The 18,805-nt window shown below is 46.0% G+C and overlaps 1 protein-coding gene across 7 annotated transcripts in view; it reads right to left on the bottom strand.

Moving 5' to 3' along the window:
* Window positions 1-18,805, bottom strand: part of LOC147023526 (uncharacterized) — a 198,195-nt gene that overhangs the window by 143,749 nt on the left and 35,641 nt on the right. For all 7 annotated transcript variants that reach the window (XR_015060247.1, XM_085889017.1, XM_085889020.1 and 4 more), the window contains exon 2: window positions 1,609-1,671. Coding sequence is in view for 6 of the 7 variants with exons in the window: in XM_085889017.1 (XP_085745143.1) it covers window positions 1,609-1,671 (63 nt within the window). In the remaining variant the exon portion in view is untranslated. The remainder of the gene's footprint in view (window positions 1-1,608; window positions 1,672-18,805) is intronic.

Raw genomic sequence — 18,805 nt, 5'->3', positions numbered from 1 at the left:
CACATGCGTGACGAAACAGCCCCTGCTGAAGTTGCTCCGTTAGACTGACAGCAGGGAACCCGTTTCAACGGTTGTCTGTACTAAGCAATGGTAAAATTTTATTTGGAGGAGGAATTACTTCATGTTCATGCCCTGGATGAAGATGATATTAACCAGCCGAAAAGGAAAAATATACGAGAACTTTGGTTGAATACCCCCGAGCCAGTTCTCCATGTCAAGCTGATGTGAATCTTTGGCTTGACATATGCATGCGAGCAGACATTTTCTGCTCTGGGACACATGAAATGCAAGAAGTGCAACAGATTAACGGATGGAAACCTCAGTGCTGAATCACGATGCGTCTGCAAACATGACTCTAAATCTGAAAAATCTTGTGGAGGACAGATCCAACCAAACGTCGCGCTGAGTACGATGTATTGTCAGGTAAGCGTAAATAAATATTTATTTTGCTTTTACTATTTATGACAACCAGCAGAGTACCTGCCCAACGAACGATCTTGTTCCAAGCATGCAACACGTTCTTCTGATGCATACCTTTATTTGGGCAGTGTATTGGCAATTGACAGCTACGTATACACCAAAAAAATAACCTGGGTTATATGCCTGAAGCAAAACCATACCTACTGTTTATAATTCTAAACACCTCACTACACTTGAAAATGTGGGGATAGGAATACTGTACTGTAAATGGGGAGGCTTGTAATACCAGGGCAAACCTGGAGGTGGCGCTACACAATACACATTTCCACAGAGAATTTGTGTCCCCCACACTCCCATTACCACCGACAAAGAACGCCCCTATACATTCATTGGGGTCATGCTGATCTTCTGTAGCAAGTCTGGATGTAATTGACCCAGAACTGCAGGAGTAGTGTGACAAACCCAAAAACAAACACACAAACACCAGGCCGTTAATTTTTGTAAGGATTCCATTAACTTATGAATGAACAAGCATTTTCTCTAACTCGTTATGAAATGTCTGGCCTGTATTCAATATATTCAAGCTTATTCATGGTGTCGTCATTATTGCACATGATGCCCAATTTCAATCTTGCGGCACACTGACATGGAGGGCCAATCACGCAGCCCACTCACTTGCTGAGTTTTCCCATCACTGGTATATGCCAACTTAGAACTCGGTTAAAAATAAAGGTTTAATTTGAACTACCAATTCATGTCATTGTTAATCAATATTATATCTCCAACATATTACTGTTGAACAGTGACATTAATTGCATTGAAAACATGCAACAAACAGTATCAAACAGTTCATAAACTCAAAGTAATTCGTGTTTCTCTTCTTCACAAAAAGATGGCTGTGGCATTACAATCCAGTAGATTATATGAATATAATTCAGCTTTCAGTTTAATATCTACATAATATTAGATGCAATATGGAAGCTGCACCACAAGACATACATTTCTCATTGCTACAATTCAACATGAAGTGTCATTACCAAATGGTATAAACTTGGACAACACAATGAGTTTCAAAAAAAATAAAAAAACAGATCTGGCATCCTTGGGTTCCAAGGTGGTTTCCTCATCCATTTCACAAAGCAAAACAAGAAAAACAAATGAAGAGTCATTTTGGAACACAATACTTACCGCAGAGTTGGGCTGTAGGCCCGATTGCTGGTTTGACTTTTGGAGATTTTCCAGCATGAGTGCCTTAAAATTGCATGCAAAAAAACAAAGAACATTCACAAGCTGCTTTCATTTTTAAAAGGAATCATTCTATAGACATGCACAACATCAGCATAATGCAAGAATTTAAGATGGCCCATGCTATTTGAGGGGTAATGGGCAAAATAGGCATGCGAGTAGATGCAACAAAAATAAACAAATAAAAAGGTTCCAATCATGTGAAAAACATTTATTATAAAAAACCTTTTCTTACAATGAAAAGATCATATTTTTCAGTTACATCTCAAATCAACTACTTTTCATATTACCTCAAAACACTTTCAGATAATACGATTTTCGAAATCTCTGAACATCCTCACCGCCCCCCTTGAAATGTTAAAACTCACAATTTTTTGAGGTGCACCAAGAGATGGTTGCAATATGAATTAACGAGTGGGGCGTTCAAAAATAAAGTCCGACAAATGAGACACGATGGTCAGTCAATAGTCCACGACAGGCACCAATACCAATAAACTGTAGCAAGGTAAACTCGAGCAAAGTCGATGGAAGGTGCACCATCGCAAATCCCCACACTTCCCACCGAAAGAAAAGTTGAAAGATGGAAAAAGGTTCCTCCAGGATTGATCCAATATCACATTTTGAGTTAAAAAAATTAAAATCCCCCATTTTGACCAATGTGACCCAAAGTACCCACCTGCTGGGGCATGAACCGGGGGGGGGGGGGGGGTAAAATGAAAAAATGTGCCTGAAATTGCATTTTCGGTGTTTGACCTTTTGACCCACCCAAGGGCGGGGTCAAAAGTGATACTGACTTTTGTACCTTCGTACCATGTGCTGATCATAACTACCAAGTTTCGTGAATCTCTGCCCAACCGTTTGAGACAGTGTGACATACTGATGGACAAGCAGACAGCCGAACAGATGGAGCCGATTACAATATCCCCCCAATTAAAAAAAATTAAGTGTGGGGATAAATATATTCAAGTAAAAATATTTGTATTTTGAAAAATACAAATCTTTAGCACTTCTCGGACTTTCTAAACGTCCCTCAAAACCTTGTAAAAGTTGTATATTTCTCTGTTTTGATGAGGCCAAAGCACAAGACGCTTTGCTCTCGCATTGCAAGAATGTTGATGGCTTCTGTTTTCTTACCGCTTCTCCTCTGGTCAAGCTCCCTCTGTTCTCTCAGCCCTCTGTCCCTCTCAAGCTCCTCCAGAACACACAACTTCTTCCAGTAACCCCCTTATGGTTGAACTTCAAAAATCCAGACTTGCTGCTCACCGATACTCTTGTTCCTCTTTTATCCCATTTGTGGAACTGCCTTCCGGCAGTTCAATCCCACTCTTCCCTCCATGACATGTTACAATGTCACATATATTTGGCTCATGTCCTGACGACTGGCACGTTGTTATAACAAAGTACACAATTGTTTCGCAAATCTGCCCTACTAGTATTGCAGCAACCAAGCAACGATGATAGTTGGGGGTAAGAGTACCAAGGCCAGAACCTGATTGTCAAGCATGGTATGACATCAATCCTGAATCAGTATTGATGGTCAAATATATATATATATATATATATATATATATATATATATATATATATATATATATATATATATATATATATATATATATATATATATTTCACTTTTTCTTCAAAATAAATAAACAATCGATCCTCAACTCCAGTAGTGGAGTGACCGGCTGTATCAGCTTCGAAAGAGAAAAATAAATGGAATAACACAAGAGTTGACACAAGTGACAATTACTTGGGATCTGCCATTATGCCAACTAGGTTAGATCATGAATGGGAACATGCACCAGAGCAGCGCGTCACTGCATCCACTTTACACTCCAGGGGCCTGCGTCTAGCCATCCCCCAGGCAGATGCCTGACCCATCCCCATCTCCATGAGATGCTGATCAACCTGCTGCAACCACAAGGCATGTGGTCAGCCCATTGGCCCACTCCACTCATGAGGGTTCCTTGCTGAGAGAATTTGGTGAGGAGGATCAGCAACAGGAAAATGAGCCACATGTCCGTACAACTGCAGCTGACGCTCATGGACTATGCAGGTAACAAATCTCATCAGAGTCTCTCTCAGCAAATGCTTCTTTGATACAAAGTCAGTCCAGTGCGAGCCAAGGATTCTTCAAAGAGAAATGGTACCGAAGGAGTTGAGCCTCTGTCTCAGATCCCTCGTCAGAGTCTAAGCCTCACATCCATAGAGCAAGCCTGGAAGGACCAAGGACTTAAAAACTCAGACTTTTGTCCTCCTGCATAGGTACCAACAGCTGCACACCCAAAGATCCAATGAATCCATGACTTGCCAGGCCTGACCCAGCCGTCTATCGACCTCTGGCTCATGACATGCGGAGATATGAATATCACGGTTTAGGTGAATTTTTTTATGACCTCAACATCCTCACCACAAACAGGTACAGACAAGATAGCAAACTCCAAGATGTCATTGAAAGCCTGGATCTTAGTCTTAGCTTTGACCCAGGAAACCCATAATCCCAGTGGCTCCCACTCCTCGTTCAGCATCTGGTGGCCCCCATAAATAAATCCAGCATCTTGCCTGCATTCGGTGAGGACCTGAAGAGTAAGGATAGGGTCAACCGACCTCTTTGGTGTAAAGCCTGACTGCTGTGGGTGCTGGTGCTCAAGCAGATGTTGGCAAACCCTACCAAGAATTATCCGAGCAAAGACCTTGCCTGGCACTGAGAGCAGTGTCACCCCTTGATAATTCTTGCAGTCCTGGCAATCACCCTTCCCTTTCCAAAGATGGACAACAAGGCCCCTCTTCCAGTCAATTGGGATGATCCCAGGTATATAACCACGACATTAAATATGAACATAAGCCGTACACAATGCTTTCGCTTCATGTGTGTACATTGGGTTATTATTGATGTTGTGGTTCTCAGAACCGCATGCCTCCAAGGCAATGACATCCAATAGTGGTCCCAAGACAGTTATTCCATTAATATACGTTTAGATAATCCCTTCCCTTTTGTCAAGTGGATCAAATGGGGCGTCTAGAGTCCCTTTACAGAGACAGTAGTGACAACTAACGATTTGACGCAATTTTGAGTCCATTCAATGCGGTGCACGTGCAGAGCCGCTGTATGGCGCTAGTGCATTGAACCGTGTATTCCATTATGTTCTCTATGTATGAGAGATGGGAATGGTATTTTCCATGTTGATAATGAACAAATTATGTGAAGATGACAAAATAGAAGATTTATGACAACGAAGAGCCATATGATAAAGAAGAAATTCACAGAGCTGTTTGTGATTTAACAGTCACAGACATTTAGAACCATGACAAAGGAGAGGGAGCAAGACTCGAACTCTCACCTCCCTGTTTATACATGTACGTGTACAATACTATGTTAAGAGTTATCTTTGTATTTCTGCAGTTGTTTGACCTTGTTTATCGTGTGTGGGTATATATTTGTGTTTGTTTAATTTTCATAATTAAATTATTAATCTAAACTTTGCTGCATGTTGCCGATCATATATTAATCCCACCAAAAATAGATTAGCCCACCCCACCCGGCCCCCTCATTCCCACACACACACACATTACATATTTACAATCACACACACACACACACACACACACACACACACACACACCCACACACACACCCACACACACACACACACACACACACACACACACACACACACACACACACACACACACACACACACACACACACACACACGCACACACACACACACATTAATGTCCTCACCCATTCAAATCAACAGAGACAAATACATACATTCAATGCATGCCGCCCCCCCCCCCCTTATTCTCAGTTGTGGCATACAACTATAACTGGCATGAATTGGTTTCTAGCAAATTCTTTCCGAAGCATCACTGAAAATTTGAATGACAACAATCATATCTTCCATGTGAAAGTACAAAAAAAACTTATTTTATTATTTGTTTTACGAAGGTCTCAGAGACCATTGTGAAAGGCCGAGTTAGCCCGTGGGCCGAGTTAGCCCGTGGGCCGAGTTAGCCCGTGGGCCGAGTTAGCCCGTGGGCCGAGTTAGCCCGTGGGCCGAGTTAGCCCGTGGGCCGTGTTAGCCCGTGGGCCGAGTTAGCCCGTGGGCCGAGTTAGCCTGGATCCGTTCTCCGTTCATTCGTCTTTGTTTTGACTTTGAGTCTGACTTTGGAGACATGATCTCGACCCTATATTAATTGATCTAGCTCGAAGACTCGAACTCAAACTTAATTTTAAATAAAGATGCCTTCCCCTTCAAGTGCTAATTAATCCACGAGCAATGGATAACAAGCCTGGAAAGCCAAAACAAAGGCCAGTCTCACTCGCAGCACACAAATATACGCATATGGGACCATGACCACCATCACACTGACCTGGCAGAGAACTGACCAAGAAGTTGCTTTCCATCCAACACGACTGACTCTGTCCTCCCAGATTTTCCGTCTTTTAGCATTTGATGGAAATCTATACATCTTGAATCCCTTCTCCGTTCTATCTGTGCACCCAAAGGCGCAACAACCTGTCATTTTGTCGTAAAATCGATGTAAAACACGAATGAGAACGCTGCGTACAGCGGGAACGTTAAAACGCTGATAGACCGATATGCGTCCGATCCTGTCCGCGATGGACTCAAAATGGCTCCACGCAATCAAGTGACTAGATTTTTCCCGACCCTCTATGTCGCAACTCTCTCTATAAAGGGACTCCAGGGGCGTGCGTTGTGGGGATCTCATAGCTAGGTTTGCTTACACCACTAACTTCATTTCTACTCTTCTTTTCTGCGTATTCCTGAGGTAAATCCAAATTTGGGTCTTCGCGTAGGCCAGCAGGCACTGCGCTCGTACACCCGATCGGCATAGTGCGGCACAGCGCAGAGTCCCAGTCCTCAAGCAATCCCTCAACCCAACTTTTGCGGCAAGTTATACAGTATACTCGGCAGCTCGAGATGATCGACTCGAGCTTCCGATGATCTGGGATGAAATTTCTGGTTGCATTGAAAAGGTATACGAACGAATATCTCTTAAAGAGGCTGCACGGATGTGTTTTTCACAACACAGAAGCAAATGACCCAATATCGGCGAGAGCGTGGATAATAGCTTGGTGCCAATAGCCACATCGTCCGAGGCCGACAACAGTAAAACGACAACCACGCCATGTTGTGCATGATACGGCGGCGCGTACATGACAACCCATTTCTGGATGTAACTAGATCGGCTTCCTATTTTCCTTCCAAACCCCCATCTAATTATTATATCCATCGTTTCCCTCAAATCCTGACACAGATCGGTGTTGGCCCCGCGCACACAAAAGCAGCATCGGGCGAGCACGAGCGCTGACCACGTGGGCCATGGCGGATCCACGCGGACTGCGCGAAACATGCATGGATTTATCCTCACACTTTACCGTCGGTCCTCGCTGGCGGCCGCAGATGTTCCCCACAGGCGGCGGACGTTTCTCCGCCTCTCCGCCCAGCGAAGCTGCGATCGGGCGGAGGCATGCTGTACAGATCGGGCCATGTGATGCATCACGGAGCAGGCGTTGATCAGCGCTAATCGGAGGCGCCCGGCAGGCATGCTGGACCGATGCCACCCTCGGCCCGTCGTCGGGGCACGGCCCGCGGGTTCTTGCAAGGCAATTCATGACGCGGAGTTCGGTGTGGGCGATTCATATCATGTCGTGAGTTCGGAGCGAGACGATCCCACCGCATGGGGCCATCTTGCCGGAAGTAGAGTGAAGCCGCTTCCGGCAATCGCGGCCGGGCCGCGCGGGGGCCAGGGCCAATCAGAGCGCCCAATTCGGGCAACGACACATTGCTTCCGTGTGGCCCCCCGCCCCGCACTGCGGGGCCAATAAAGGTCGGAGCGGGGCCGTTTGCTCGCTCTCTTCCATTCTTCGTCTCCCACAGATGCTGGACTCTGCCCTCGTGTCGTCATCGCCTGTGCTCTGCCCTCCTGTCGTCATCGCCTGTGCTCCGCCCTCCTGTCGTCATCGCCTGTGCTCCCCCCTCCTGTCGTCATCGCCTGGGCTCCGCCCTCCTGTCGTCATCGCCTGGGCTCCGCCCTCCTGTCGTCATCGCCTGGGCTCCGCCCTCCTGTCGTCATCGCCTGGGCTCCGCCCTCCTGTCGTCATCGCCTGGGCTCCGCCCTCCTGTCGTCATCGCCTGGGCTCCGCCCTCCTGTCGTCATCGTCTGGGCTCCGCCCTCCTGTCGTCATCGTCTGGGCTCCGCCCTCCTGTCGTCATCGTCTGGACTCCGCCCTCATATCGTCATCGCCTGGACTCCACCCTCCCAGCTCAAGTCCCTCCTTCACGCCTCAACGCAAGCTGCACAAAACTCCATGAAGCGAGAGACGACGCACCAGCTGTTAGAGAGGTATCACACCACAGAGCAGCCCCCCAAACGTATTGGTGGCACGTTCGGGCAATCAATTGGACGAGGTACCGAAAGAACGCAGCCTCAACTCCTCTCCCTTCTTGCTTCAATAACTTCTCTTCATCGGGGTGTGTGTGTGTGCGTGTGCGGTCCTGGCACCTGTCCACACAAGTTAAGTTTGCAGAATATTATTATTTCGCGTTCAGTCTGCTCTGTGTCTGCTTTCGTAAGTTCCTTGTAATATTGTTGTGGTGCCGGGTCGCGGTGGCAAGCACGACCGCGAGTGGGAGCAGTAGAGTCGGCTCCACCGAACACCCGGAATTTAGGTCGTACCTTTCAGATAAATCCGAAAGGTCATGGGTCCCTTCTCGGACCGAAGATCGCCAATAGGTCGACCACGTGGGGTAGGGTCAATTGCCAATTTCAATATACCTAAATACCCACGTCATCAAACTACCGGGGAAATTCACCCTCGGCAGGATCTCCGCGATCCGGGCCGTTACCGAGCCGGATACAAGTCATACCCCGAGCGGAGAGTACCAGAACCCTGCCGGCCAATTGCAAGATTACGGCAACAATGAGGCCTCCGAATTCCCGTTCACAGCACGGCAAACCAATGATAGAAAGGACAAGGACAAGCTTGGACATTCAACAAGAGGGGAATTATTTACAGTGAGGGGAAGGGAAGCACACAAAGAGCAGAGTTATCCGAATAAGAAATGTAATGCACAATGAGCAAAAGAAAGCAGTTACCGATTCTACTTGAAGACGGGCCCACACACAGACACACACCCCCCAAAAGAAATGATGGCCACGGCCTTTATTGATACCCCCAGCTCGGAGGGAAGGTGAGCTGGAGGTAAGGATGCTAGCTTGGACCTTTCCGCCTCGTGTGGCCCATGACGATCCGGCTCGGTGGGACTCGAACCTGCAACTCGATACCGCAGCAAGCACCGGGTACGGAGGGCAGCGTCAGGCTCCAGCACTCTCCTCCGGCACGCGGTGAGACAGTGAGCACCAGAGGAGACAGGCAAGCGATTCTCGTCCTGACAGACTCGCAGCCAGGCGTCCTCCGCGGGACAGGCTAAAGGGAAACAGACCAGACCTCCTCGCGCACACCCGCTCTTCTCTTCACCCCCGCCCCGACGCAACTCGCCTCCGGATTGGCCGGTTGGTGTCAGGCGATCCGCTCGCCGTTTGTGATTCGTCCGGGGGCTGTGGTGAGCATCCTCGCGGCCCGTCCCCCCTGAGAGGCATTCCTCCTTCTTAGGGCGACGTGCCTCTGCATTGGCCGGAACGCTGCGTACGTCGCTTGCGCTTTGCCCATTGGCTGAAGGCAACATGTCTTGCTCGACCCTGGAGCGGAGCCAATGCGTTGATTACCAATGGAACTCCGCCCACAGGCGCTCGGCACGTATGCGCGTGGCACGTATGCGCTCGGCACGTATGGTGGAAGGAAGCCAGGGAGGATGCCATTGTTGTTGGTGGTGTAAAAAATCCGAATTATAAAATAACCCATAGCGCACGTACACTTAATTCCCATTAGACACAGGGGATGGATTCTAACTACACTTAAAAAATAACTGAGCTTCGGGGACCTGAATGTTGATTGCTCATGGCTTCCAGATTCGTAACAATATTGCCACACCTCACCCTTCTTTCTATCCCTTCATTACACACCCCAATAAAACTATTAAATGTGTCACATACCTTTCCTTGCCCCATTGTAAATAAATCATCATTAGAAATGTTCCCAGCCTGTTTTTCTTTTCCTTCATTGATCCAGCATGGTCCGAATCCTCGCTTAACCGGGACTTTATTCCCAATGATCCGTTCCTCTTAGCCGGTACGTCCTTGGCAGTGTCGCTTGGCTACATCCGATCCGGTAAAGTGATCCGGTTCGGACAAGGCTTATCGAGGGCGTGTTCCCGGTAATCAAATCATGTGATTAATTAGGTAACCCGGTTCACCCATAGACGGGATTACCCTAGGTTAAGCAGTTGAGTTATTGGTGTTCACAGTCGGTTGGCGACCCGCCACGTCACGGAATTATCTGTGTGCGACGGCCTACAATTCCGGGGAGTCTGGTGGGAGCCAAGATAGCTCTTCCCCCCCCCCCCCAGTGGTCTTCTCACCCGACCCCTGGCCCGCAACAATATGAAATAGGCAAAGCCAAGAAATGAACGAAACACAGTGGGTTAGACAGGTTTCTCTTCATTTTGGTTCCGTATTGGCTCGAAGATGCATTAAAGCAAACAAATTTTTAGCTCTGGTTTGTTATCTTCGTCTTTATTGGTTTCTAGTCTACAAAAGTTATCAGTAAATGAAAATTGTTTTTCCTTTTATTTTGCCGAATACACCCAAGCACAGTGGGCTATAGGGTTTCTTCTTCATTTTGGTTCCGGTTTCGGCTCGTGTCTTAAACGAAAACAACTCTTCATCTCCCGAACATTCATTGGGACTGGAAGGGGACATGTATTGCAAAGTAATTCTCGCTCTTGTTTATATTATGAGCGCCATTTGTCTGTGTGTCTGGGTGCGTGCGTTGCCATTTTTCTCAGATGTCGCTTAACGGATAGTCGTCAAACTTTCTGAGGATCATGTCGGAGACTGTTCAAGGCAAAAAAAAATTGGAAAAGTTTGAAGAAAAAAACAAACAAACAAACAAACAAAAAAAGTTGGATTTTATTTATTTCTTTTACTTAAGTCACTCTTGAGTACCTAAACTTTTGTAGCCATGTGAAAGGTAATATTACATGATCCCTGACCCCATTATTTAGTGGGTGAAGGGAAATGTTTTAGGCCCCCACAAAAAAAAGACCGGGAAACACCAGGTACCCCTGCTAGTACTACTGTATATGGTGCATGGTTCTTGGAAGTATTATGAAGGCGATTTGGGTTCTACATTGTTGAAGTACATAATTCAATTTCAATGGAGGTTTAAAGGCATACAAGTAAATTAATTCCAGGTTTTACCACCGTTTTACCCAGTGTCTATTAAATCACCCAATTCAACACGCTAAATTCGTTCTTTGTGCCAGTTTGTGTACTTTATAACATGACCAAAAAACAGTAGGTTTCCTGTTTGGAATGATTTTCAATTTTGTTTAATTGCCAGGTAGGCAGATGGAGTAAAAATATTATTTCACTCCTCCCTATGCCTGTGCGATCAGGACAAATTCAGAGTCAAAGTACGGCAAAACGGCATACATGTGTTCCTATTCATGTTCAGATTTTGTTTTCAAAATATAACATTCAAATTAAATAAGTTGTTCCTCGATCATAAACTGACAAGACAGACGGATGGACACAAACCAATTGCTTCACCCCACTTTTCGCTTTGTGTACGTCGGGTAACAAACAAATTAGTGCTTGATGAAATTAGACAACCATGTACATGAGAAGCACTGATGCGAAGAACAGAAGGTGTCATACTTCAGACATATCATCCATCCATTGGGACCATACTCCGTATAGAGCATCAGTGTTGCCGAAGCAGTGTCCTGGGCTATTGGGCACAATCCTGGACGGGTTGTCACTCCAGTGCAGGACACTCAAATGGCTCAAACACCCCAGCAAGCTGGTACTCATTTTGCCGACCTCGGAATGATGACAGGCTGAGTCAACTCCACCTGGTATCAATTCAACGGTTAAGCGAGATTTGAACTCAGGACGCGAGGATCCCAAGCCCACCATCCATCCATCCATCCATTGGGACCATACTCTATGCAGAGCGTTGGTGCTGCTTAAGCAGTCTCCTAGGCTATTGGGCACAATCCTGGAAGGGTCACCACTCCGACACAGGATACCAGCAAGTTGGCACTCATTTTGCCGACCTCGGAAGGATGATGGGCAGAGTCAACCCCACCTGGTATTAATTCAACGGAAGGGGGATTTGAACTCAGGTTCCTCGGATCCCAAGCCCACCACCCTTACCATTAAGCCAACACCAGGCTTCGACATATCATGCATGCAGAAAGCAAAGGTCTGGAGAAATCAACAATGCGGGGTATGGTTGAGGGATGAAGGGGAAGAGGGAAACCGTGTAATCATGTATGTGCTGGAGGGATGAGGTAAAAGCTGCAACCAAGCTGTCTCTGCCAGAGCTTCAGGAAGCAGTGCAGGATAGAGATGTTTGGAGAAATTTGATCATGAATGTCACCAGAAGTTGAACACGTCTTGATGGCAAATTGATAACTTTATTCTCTTCTTCCACCACGACCCCTTGAGCAACACCATCTCCCTCTCCCCCACCTCCCTCCCACCCCGAGTACTTGTTACCAGGTTTTAAAAAATATCAGCAGTTAAGAAAGGATGATGTGAATGGCTGCATCATGCGTTTCAAAATTTCTCCATAAACACTTGTTGCTGCAGAGGATATACTTGTTGAAATGTGAAAGCATGTTGCGACAGCTCGGTATATACAGTGGCTTTCAAATAATTGTTGCTCTGATGCAACATGTCCTTCAGCTCTTCTTTAATTTTACTAAAATCGCTTTTCAAAGCAACAATTTTGACAGTTTATGTTAGAGGTTTTACAAACTCAGCTGATCAATGGCATTCTTTGTATACTTTCAAAAGGATGCAAAGTCATCAGTGGATGCGTTTCATGCAATAACTGCCCTACCCCCACCCCCTCACCTTCCCCAAAAGTTATATTTTTTCTTTCAAAGGCCAATCCAGAACATAAGATCAACGAGAGAATGCACCAATTCAGCAGGCAACTTGGTGGAAATAAAACTGTATCGACCAAAACTAGAAGGGCACTCGGTAGACCACATAACTCCGACACGCAATGCCTGATCCATTAGAATATATTGGGGGCAAGAATTTTTTGAAATATCATGCTTTACTGTATATTGTTTTTGGCCCCATCTCTCAATGGTGAAGAATCACTTGAAAAATTAAAAAATGTCGTTTCCGGATCTGAATTCGGATCTTCACCAAAATCAAATCAATTTGTCCACGTCACACACCCAACCTATGCCTGGTGTTGGCTTGGTGGTCAGGGTGGCTGGCTTGGGATCCTCGGGTCCTGAGTTCGAGCCCCGTTGGCCACTGAATCAACACCAGAGGGTTGACTCAGCCTGTCATCCTTCCGAGGTCGACAAAATGAGTACCAGTGTACTGGTCCCGGTGTATGCCCCGGTTAGAAAAGCTGTACCATATCCCTGTGTGTCGCAAGAGGAGACGTCAGGGTTGGCGTCAGGAAGGGCATCCGGCCATAAAAACATTGCCTCAAGAAGGGAACCATGATTGCATGGAGCCCGCAAAAAGCTAAGCCCTGCTCAGCAGGGGAAAATTGCTGTAAAAAGGCTGTTTTTACACACCCAACCTCTCCACCAAGTTTTGGCCAAGTCCATCCATCCACATTTTGAGACATCGTGCTATATGTCGTATTTGGGCCTATCTCTAAATGGTGAAGTAACACTTTTAAAATTTTAGTATCCGGTTCCAGAACTTCTCGAACATCTAATCATTTCGTCCTCGTCATGCACCCAAGCTGCCCACCAAATTTCATCCGAATCCGTCCACAACTCTTTGATATATCCTGCACACAAACAAGCAAACAGACAGACAAGGTTGAAAACATAACCTTCTTCCATCTTCAGTGGCAGATCAGATAATAAAGACAAAGCTTAAACTTTCCATTATTTACTTTTTAAATTTTATTTTTCATTTTAAACTTGATAAAGGCATGTTCCAAATAATTATGACATATTTGGTGAGTTTATCTAGTTTTGTGCAAAGTAAGCATCTTTCACGTTACCATGGCTGTGCAGTTTTGTTTATGGATGTCATGTCTGTCCACAATCACCATCCCGGTCTGGCCTCATCAACCCCACGAGGCAGGTACTTTATGGGCTTGGGGTACTTTCCCTGACATGCCTGTGGTACCTGTGTGCAATGTTTTTTTTTTTTTACACACATTAAATGTTTTAAATGCTACACTAAGGGTCAAAATCACAGCATGTACATTGTGGTTCAGCAAGCTAAGCTTCTCATTTTACAAACCTAACATGTAAAATGAGACAACTATAATGGTATGACAGTCAATCACGAACATGCAAAATGCAACAAACCACAAATCAGAATTTCTCCTTCAGAGTAACGTGACTTTTTATATTATCCTACGCAGGGAAAAATTGCTGCAAATGGTACACACATAAATACCTGCAAAAAGCAGTCTTTCCCAACTTCTATAATTGTTACTAAATCTGAATAGGACAGATTCTGGTTGATGATCAAACTCTTTGTGTGACAGCAAAATACTTTCTTCCTCTCAACTCACCAAAGTGGACAAGGTGTCCCAAAGAGCATGGTGGATCTCAACCATATTTTGTGTGTAAATTTGCAGCGTTGTTCCAAAAAAATTTTTTTTTTTGAAATAAAAGCTAGTTAGGTGAACAGGGTTTTTGATTTTTGTCTGGAAAATAAGGTACTAAAGTTAAAATGTAACTTCTGGCTTAGTTGCAGTCTGTGAAAAGGTACATAAACTGCCCACTGCTGAATACAGTGTCAACTGCTTCATCGCTCACTGCAACATGTCTCCTTTGGCTCAATTTCCTTTACATCCGTGGATTGATTATACTTCCCAAGGGCGTGCGCAGAAGGTGCACTTTAACTTTACAAACTTTTTTTGGAGTACACTTCAAATTTAGTGGATGTGGGCAGGCACCCTCTGTTGGCCATGACTTTGCACCAACAGCAGATGTAGCAATGATGGTGTGGCAGAGTTACATTTCAGTTAAGAGGTGTTATTTGTATCTAATCCCACATGGCCTTCAATAACTTGAGTGGGTATATTTTGAAGGTTGCGTTGTGTCAAAAGCCATGGAAGCAGGAGGAGTTGCAAACCAGAGTTCGAGCCAGTGATTTTCAGTTTCAAAAAAGTGCCTTTTTAGTTTCAGAAAAAACAATCATGTTATTAATGGAAAACGAAGCATTTATTTGTAGACTTGCATTAAAAAAAATAAAATTTTCCTCAAGTCTCCATCCCTCAAATCCTCCACAGTACCCTTGAGCAGTGGATTTTGACGACAGGGCAACATGGAAATGCAGAGAATAACACAACATGAAAATACAATTATAAGCATCCATCCATTGGGACCATACTTGATGGAGCATTTGTACTGTGTAAGCAGTCCCCTTGGCTATTGAGCACAATCCTGAACGGGTTGCCACTCCCAACACAGGATACCAGCAAGCTGGCACTCATTTTGCCAACCTCAGAAGGATGACAAGTCGAGTCAACCCCACCTGGTATTAATTCAACAGCTGAGTGGGATTTGAACTCAGGATCCTCGGATCCCAAGCCCACCACCTTCACCATTAAGCTAACACCAAGCATAAAATGGGCATAGCACTACAAATGAAGTTAATCTTCATTATGATGTCAATTTATGCTCATCTTCAAAGGATGTATACAGAAGTGGCAGTATGTACATTCACATAAATACATGAGAGGGGTTGCCATCGCTTCCCACACACATTTAAATATGTTTTCTATCATGAGTCAGTGAAGATAATCACATTTGATTGGACAAATAATTTAAATGACAAAGTAATTTCGACATATTTTATACCACATGATGTCACAATAATTTTCATTTTGTGTTTCAGAGTTATTTTTTGACGTTTTTGATAAATATTTTTGGTAATCTCATGATTTGAGTGTGAGACAATTTTTCACTTAAAAAATAAAAGTTTCTCCAAAGTTGCACACATGTTGCATGCACGTGATGTCCGTCGTTTTGCTTTCACCGACGATCACACGTCAAAGGAATATTTCCACCAATTTTTCAACAAGGGAGGGGTGACTTTCAAGTCCATTTTCATTTTGACTGGGCTCTCCAGAGATTGCTTGAAAAAAATTATATTCAGTATTTAGTGCTAGTAATCGAAGTCAAGATTCACAACAATGCTCATCCAAAGTGATGCTCGAAGCAGCTGCGATTGACATGAGCGGAGCATTGGCTGTGCTTGAGCTCCAACTGCAAGCAGTATCCCTCGTGATTGGCTGTGCTTGACCTCCAGTTGGAGGCAGTATCCCTTGTGATTGGCTGTGCTTGAGCTCTAGCTGTAGGCTGGATCCCTCGTGATTGGCTGTGCTTGAGCTCCAGCTGTAGGCTGGATCCCTCGTGATTGGCTGTGCTTGACCTCGACTTGGAGGCAGTGTCCCTTGTGATTAGCTGTGCTTGAACTCCAGCTGTAGGCTGGATCCCTTGTGATTGGGTGTGCTTGAGCACCAGATGTAGATGGTATGCCTTGTGCATCAAATTATGAAATGTATTGTTGATATTCCCACGCTTTTTGAAATAAACCAGGGAAATATTGTAATCGGCTCCGTCTACCATCTCCTCCTCAACAATTGTGCAGAAATTCAAACTTAGTGATTATGATCACCAGATGGCAAGAGGTGGGTGCAAAAGCAGTATGTTTTTTCGCCCTGCCCCTTGGCTCTGGGTCAAAAGGTCAAATACCAAAAAAGCAATTAGGGCCACATTTTTAAAGATACTTTGTATATGCAATCAACATTGGGGGATAAATGAAATATGTAACAATTTTTGGGATTTGACTCCGGTTTATGTCCCAGGAGGTGGGGACTTTTGGTCAGGTCAGGTCAGGTATGGGAGCATGTGCCAGAACAGCGCGTCGCTGCATCCACTTTCCGCCGGTACTCCAGGGGCCTCCGTCTGGCCTTCCCCCAGGCAGATGCCAGGGCCATCCCAATCTCCTCGAGATGCTGGACAACCTGCTGCAACCACGAGGCACGTGGTTGGCCCATTGGCCTCCTCCACTCACGAGACTCCCTCGCTGAGAGAATCTGGTGAGCAGGATCAGCGTCAGGAAAACGAGCCACATGTCCACACAGCCGCAACTGACGCTCACGGACCATGCAGGTAACAAATCTCATCCGAGTCTCTCTTAGCAACCACTCGTTGGACACAAAATCTGACCAGCGATCGCCAAGGATTCTCCGAAGAGACCTGGTACCAAAGGAATCAAGTCTCCGTCTCAGATGCTTGGTCAGAGTCCAAGTCTCGCATCCATAAAGCAAGACTGGAAGCACCAAGGACCTGAAGACTCGGACTTTCGTCCTCCCGCACAGGTACAAGCAGCGCCACAACCAATGATCGAATGAATCGATGACTCCCCAGGCCCGACCCAGACGTCTATTGACCTCTTACTCACAGCCAGCAGAGACATGAATATCACTGCCAAGGGAAGTGAATCTCTCCATGACCTCAACATCCTCACCACAAACAGGAACAGACAGGACAGCAGCATCCAAGATGTCACCGAAAGCCTGGATCTTAGTTTTGACCCAAGAAACCCGTAATCCCAGCAGCTCCGACTCCTCATTCAGCACCTCGAGGTCCCCCAAAAGGATATCTAAAGTCTCCGCAAAGATGACTGCATCATCTGCGAAATCAAGGACCGAGATCTTGACATTCCCAAACGATGCACCGCAGCTTGATCTCTCTGACATCCTCCCTAAAATCCAGTCCATACAAGTGCTGAAAAGTGTGGGAGCCAGTACACACGCCTGACGAACTCCAGTAACAACTGGAAATAAGTCAGAGGTGGTACCACCACACTTCACAGCACTCTCAGTACCAGAGTAGAGTTCAGACATCAGATCGATCAGTTTTGGTGGCACCCCACGAAGACCAAGAATCCTCCAGAGGGCATCCCGATTCACTGAATCGAACGCTTTACAGAGATCAACATAGGATGCAAGCAGCCACTGCCGAAACTCTCGTCTGCGTTCAGTGAGGACACGAAGAGCAAGGATACGGTCAATCGTTGACCTCTTTGGTGTAAAGCCTGACTGCTCTGGACGCTGGTGCTCAAGCAGATGGTGGCGAACCCTATCAAGAATTATCCGAGCAAAGACCTTGCCCGGCACTGAGAGCAGCGTCACCCCTCAGTAGTTGTTGTAGTCTTGGCGATCACCCTTCCCTTTCCAGAGAGGGACAACAAGGCCCCTCTTCCAATCAGTTGGGATTATGTCTGTGTTCCAGGCAGAGCACAAAACTGCATGCAACGACATGAGTGCAGCATTTCCACCAGCCTTGAGAAGTTCAGCATGGATGCCACAGATCCCTGGAGCTTTACCCTGCTTCAACCGGATCACCGCAGCCCGTGTTTCCACAAGCGAAGGTGGACCACAATTGATTGGAGGGTCAGCAACAGGGATTGTAACACCATTGACGTCCAACTTGACAGCTGGTGGATCAGCCTGGTACAACCGCTCAAAGTAACCGGCCCAGCGGGCCTTCACTTCAGACTCTTCTGCTAAGAACCTACCACTCTCTGCTCTAACTGCAGTGCTCCGAGGGATGGGCTTGGATGAACGCAATGCGTGAATTCCCCTGAAAGTGGGACGAGAATCACCTGTCCACAGGTGATGCTCTACCCCCTCACAGATTCCTCACACATAGGCCTCCTTGTCCACCCCTTAGTGCACATCCAGTTTTACGCCTCATCTCCCTGAACAGTTCAGCTCTACCATTCAGCCTGGCCCTGCGACTCTGGTCAATAGTATCCAGTATCCCTTGAGAGACAAAATTCTTCTTTGCCCTGCGGTGAGTTCCAAGACATCCACCGGCAAAATCAAGGACGGTGGTCTTGAAGGTAATCCATAAATTTTCAGGACCCCCCAAAGCGCCCAGACACCCCAAATGTCCACTCAGCCTGTTCGCAAACTACTCAGCTACTCTCTCATCCTTGAGCTTGCCAACATCCAGCCTTGGCT

This window comes from Eptatretus burgeri, chromosome 7 (genome assembly GCF_056783735.1).
Source record: "Eptatretus burgeri isolate ZD-2024b chromosome 7, Ebu_testis_v1, whole genome shotgun sequence".
Lineage (NCBI taxonomy): Eukaryota > Metazoa > Chordata > Myxini > Myxiniformes > Myxinidae > Eptatretus > Eptatretus burgeri.
This window is presented reverse-complemented; position numbering and strand designations above follow the sequence as displayed.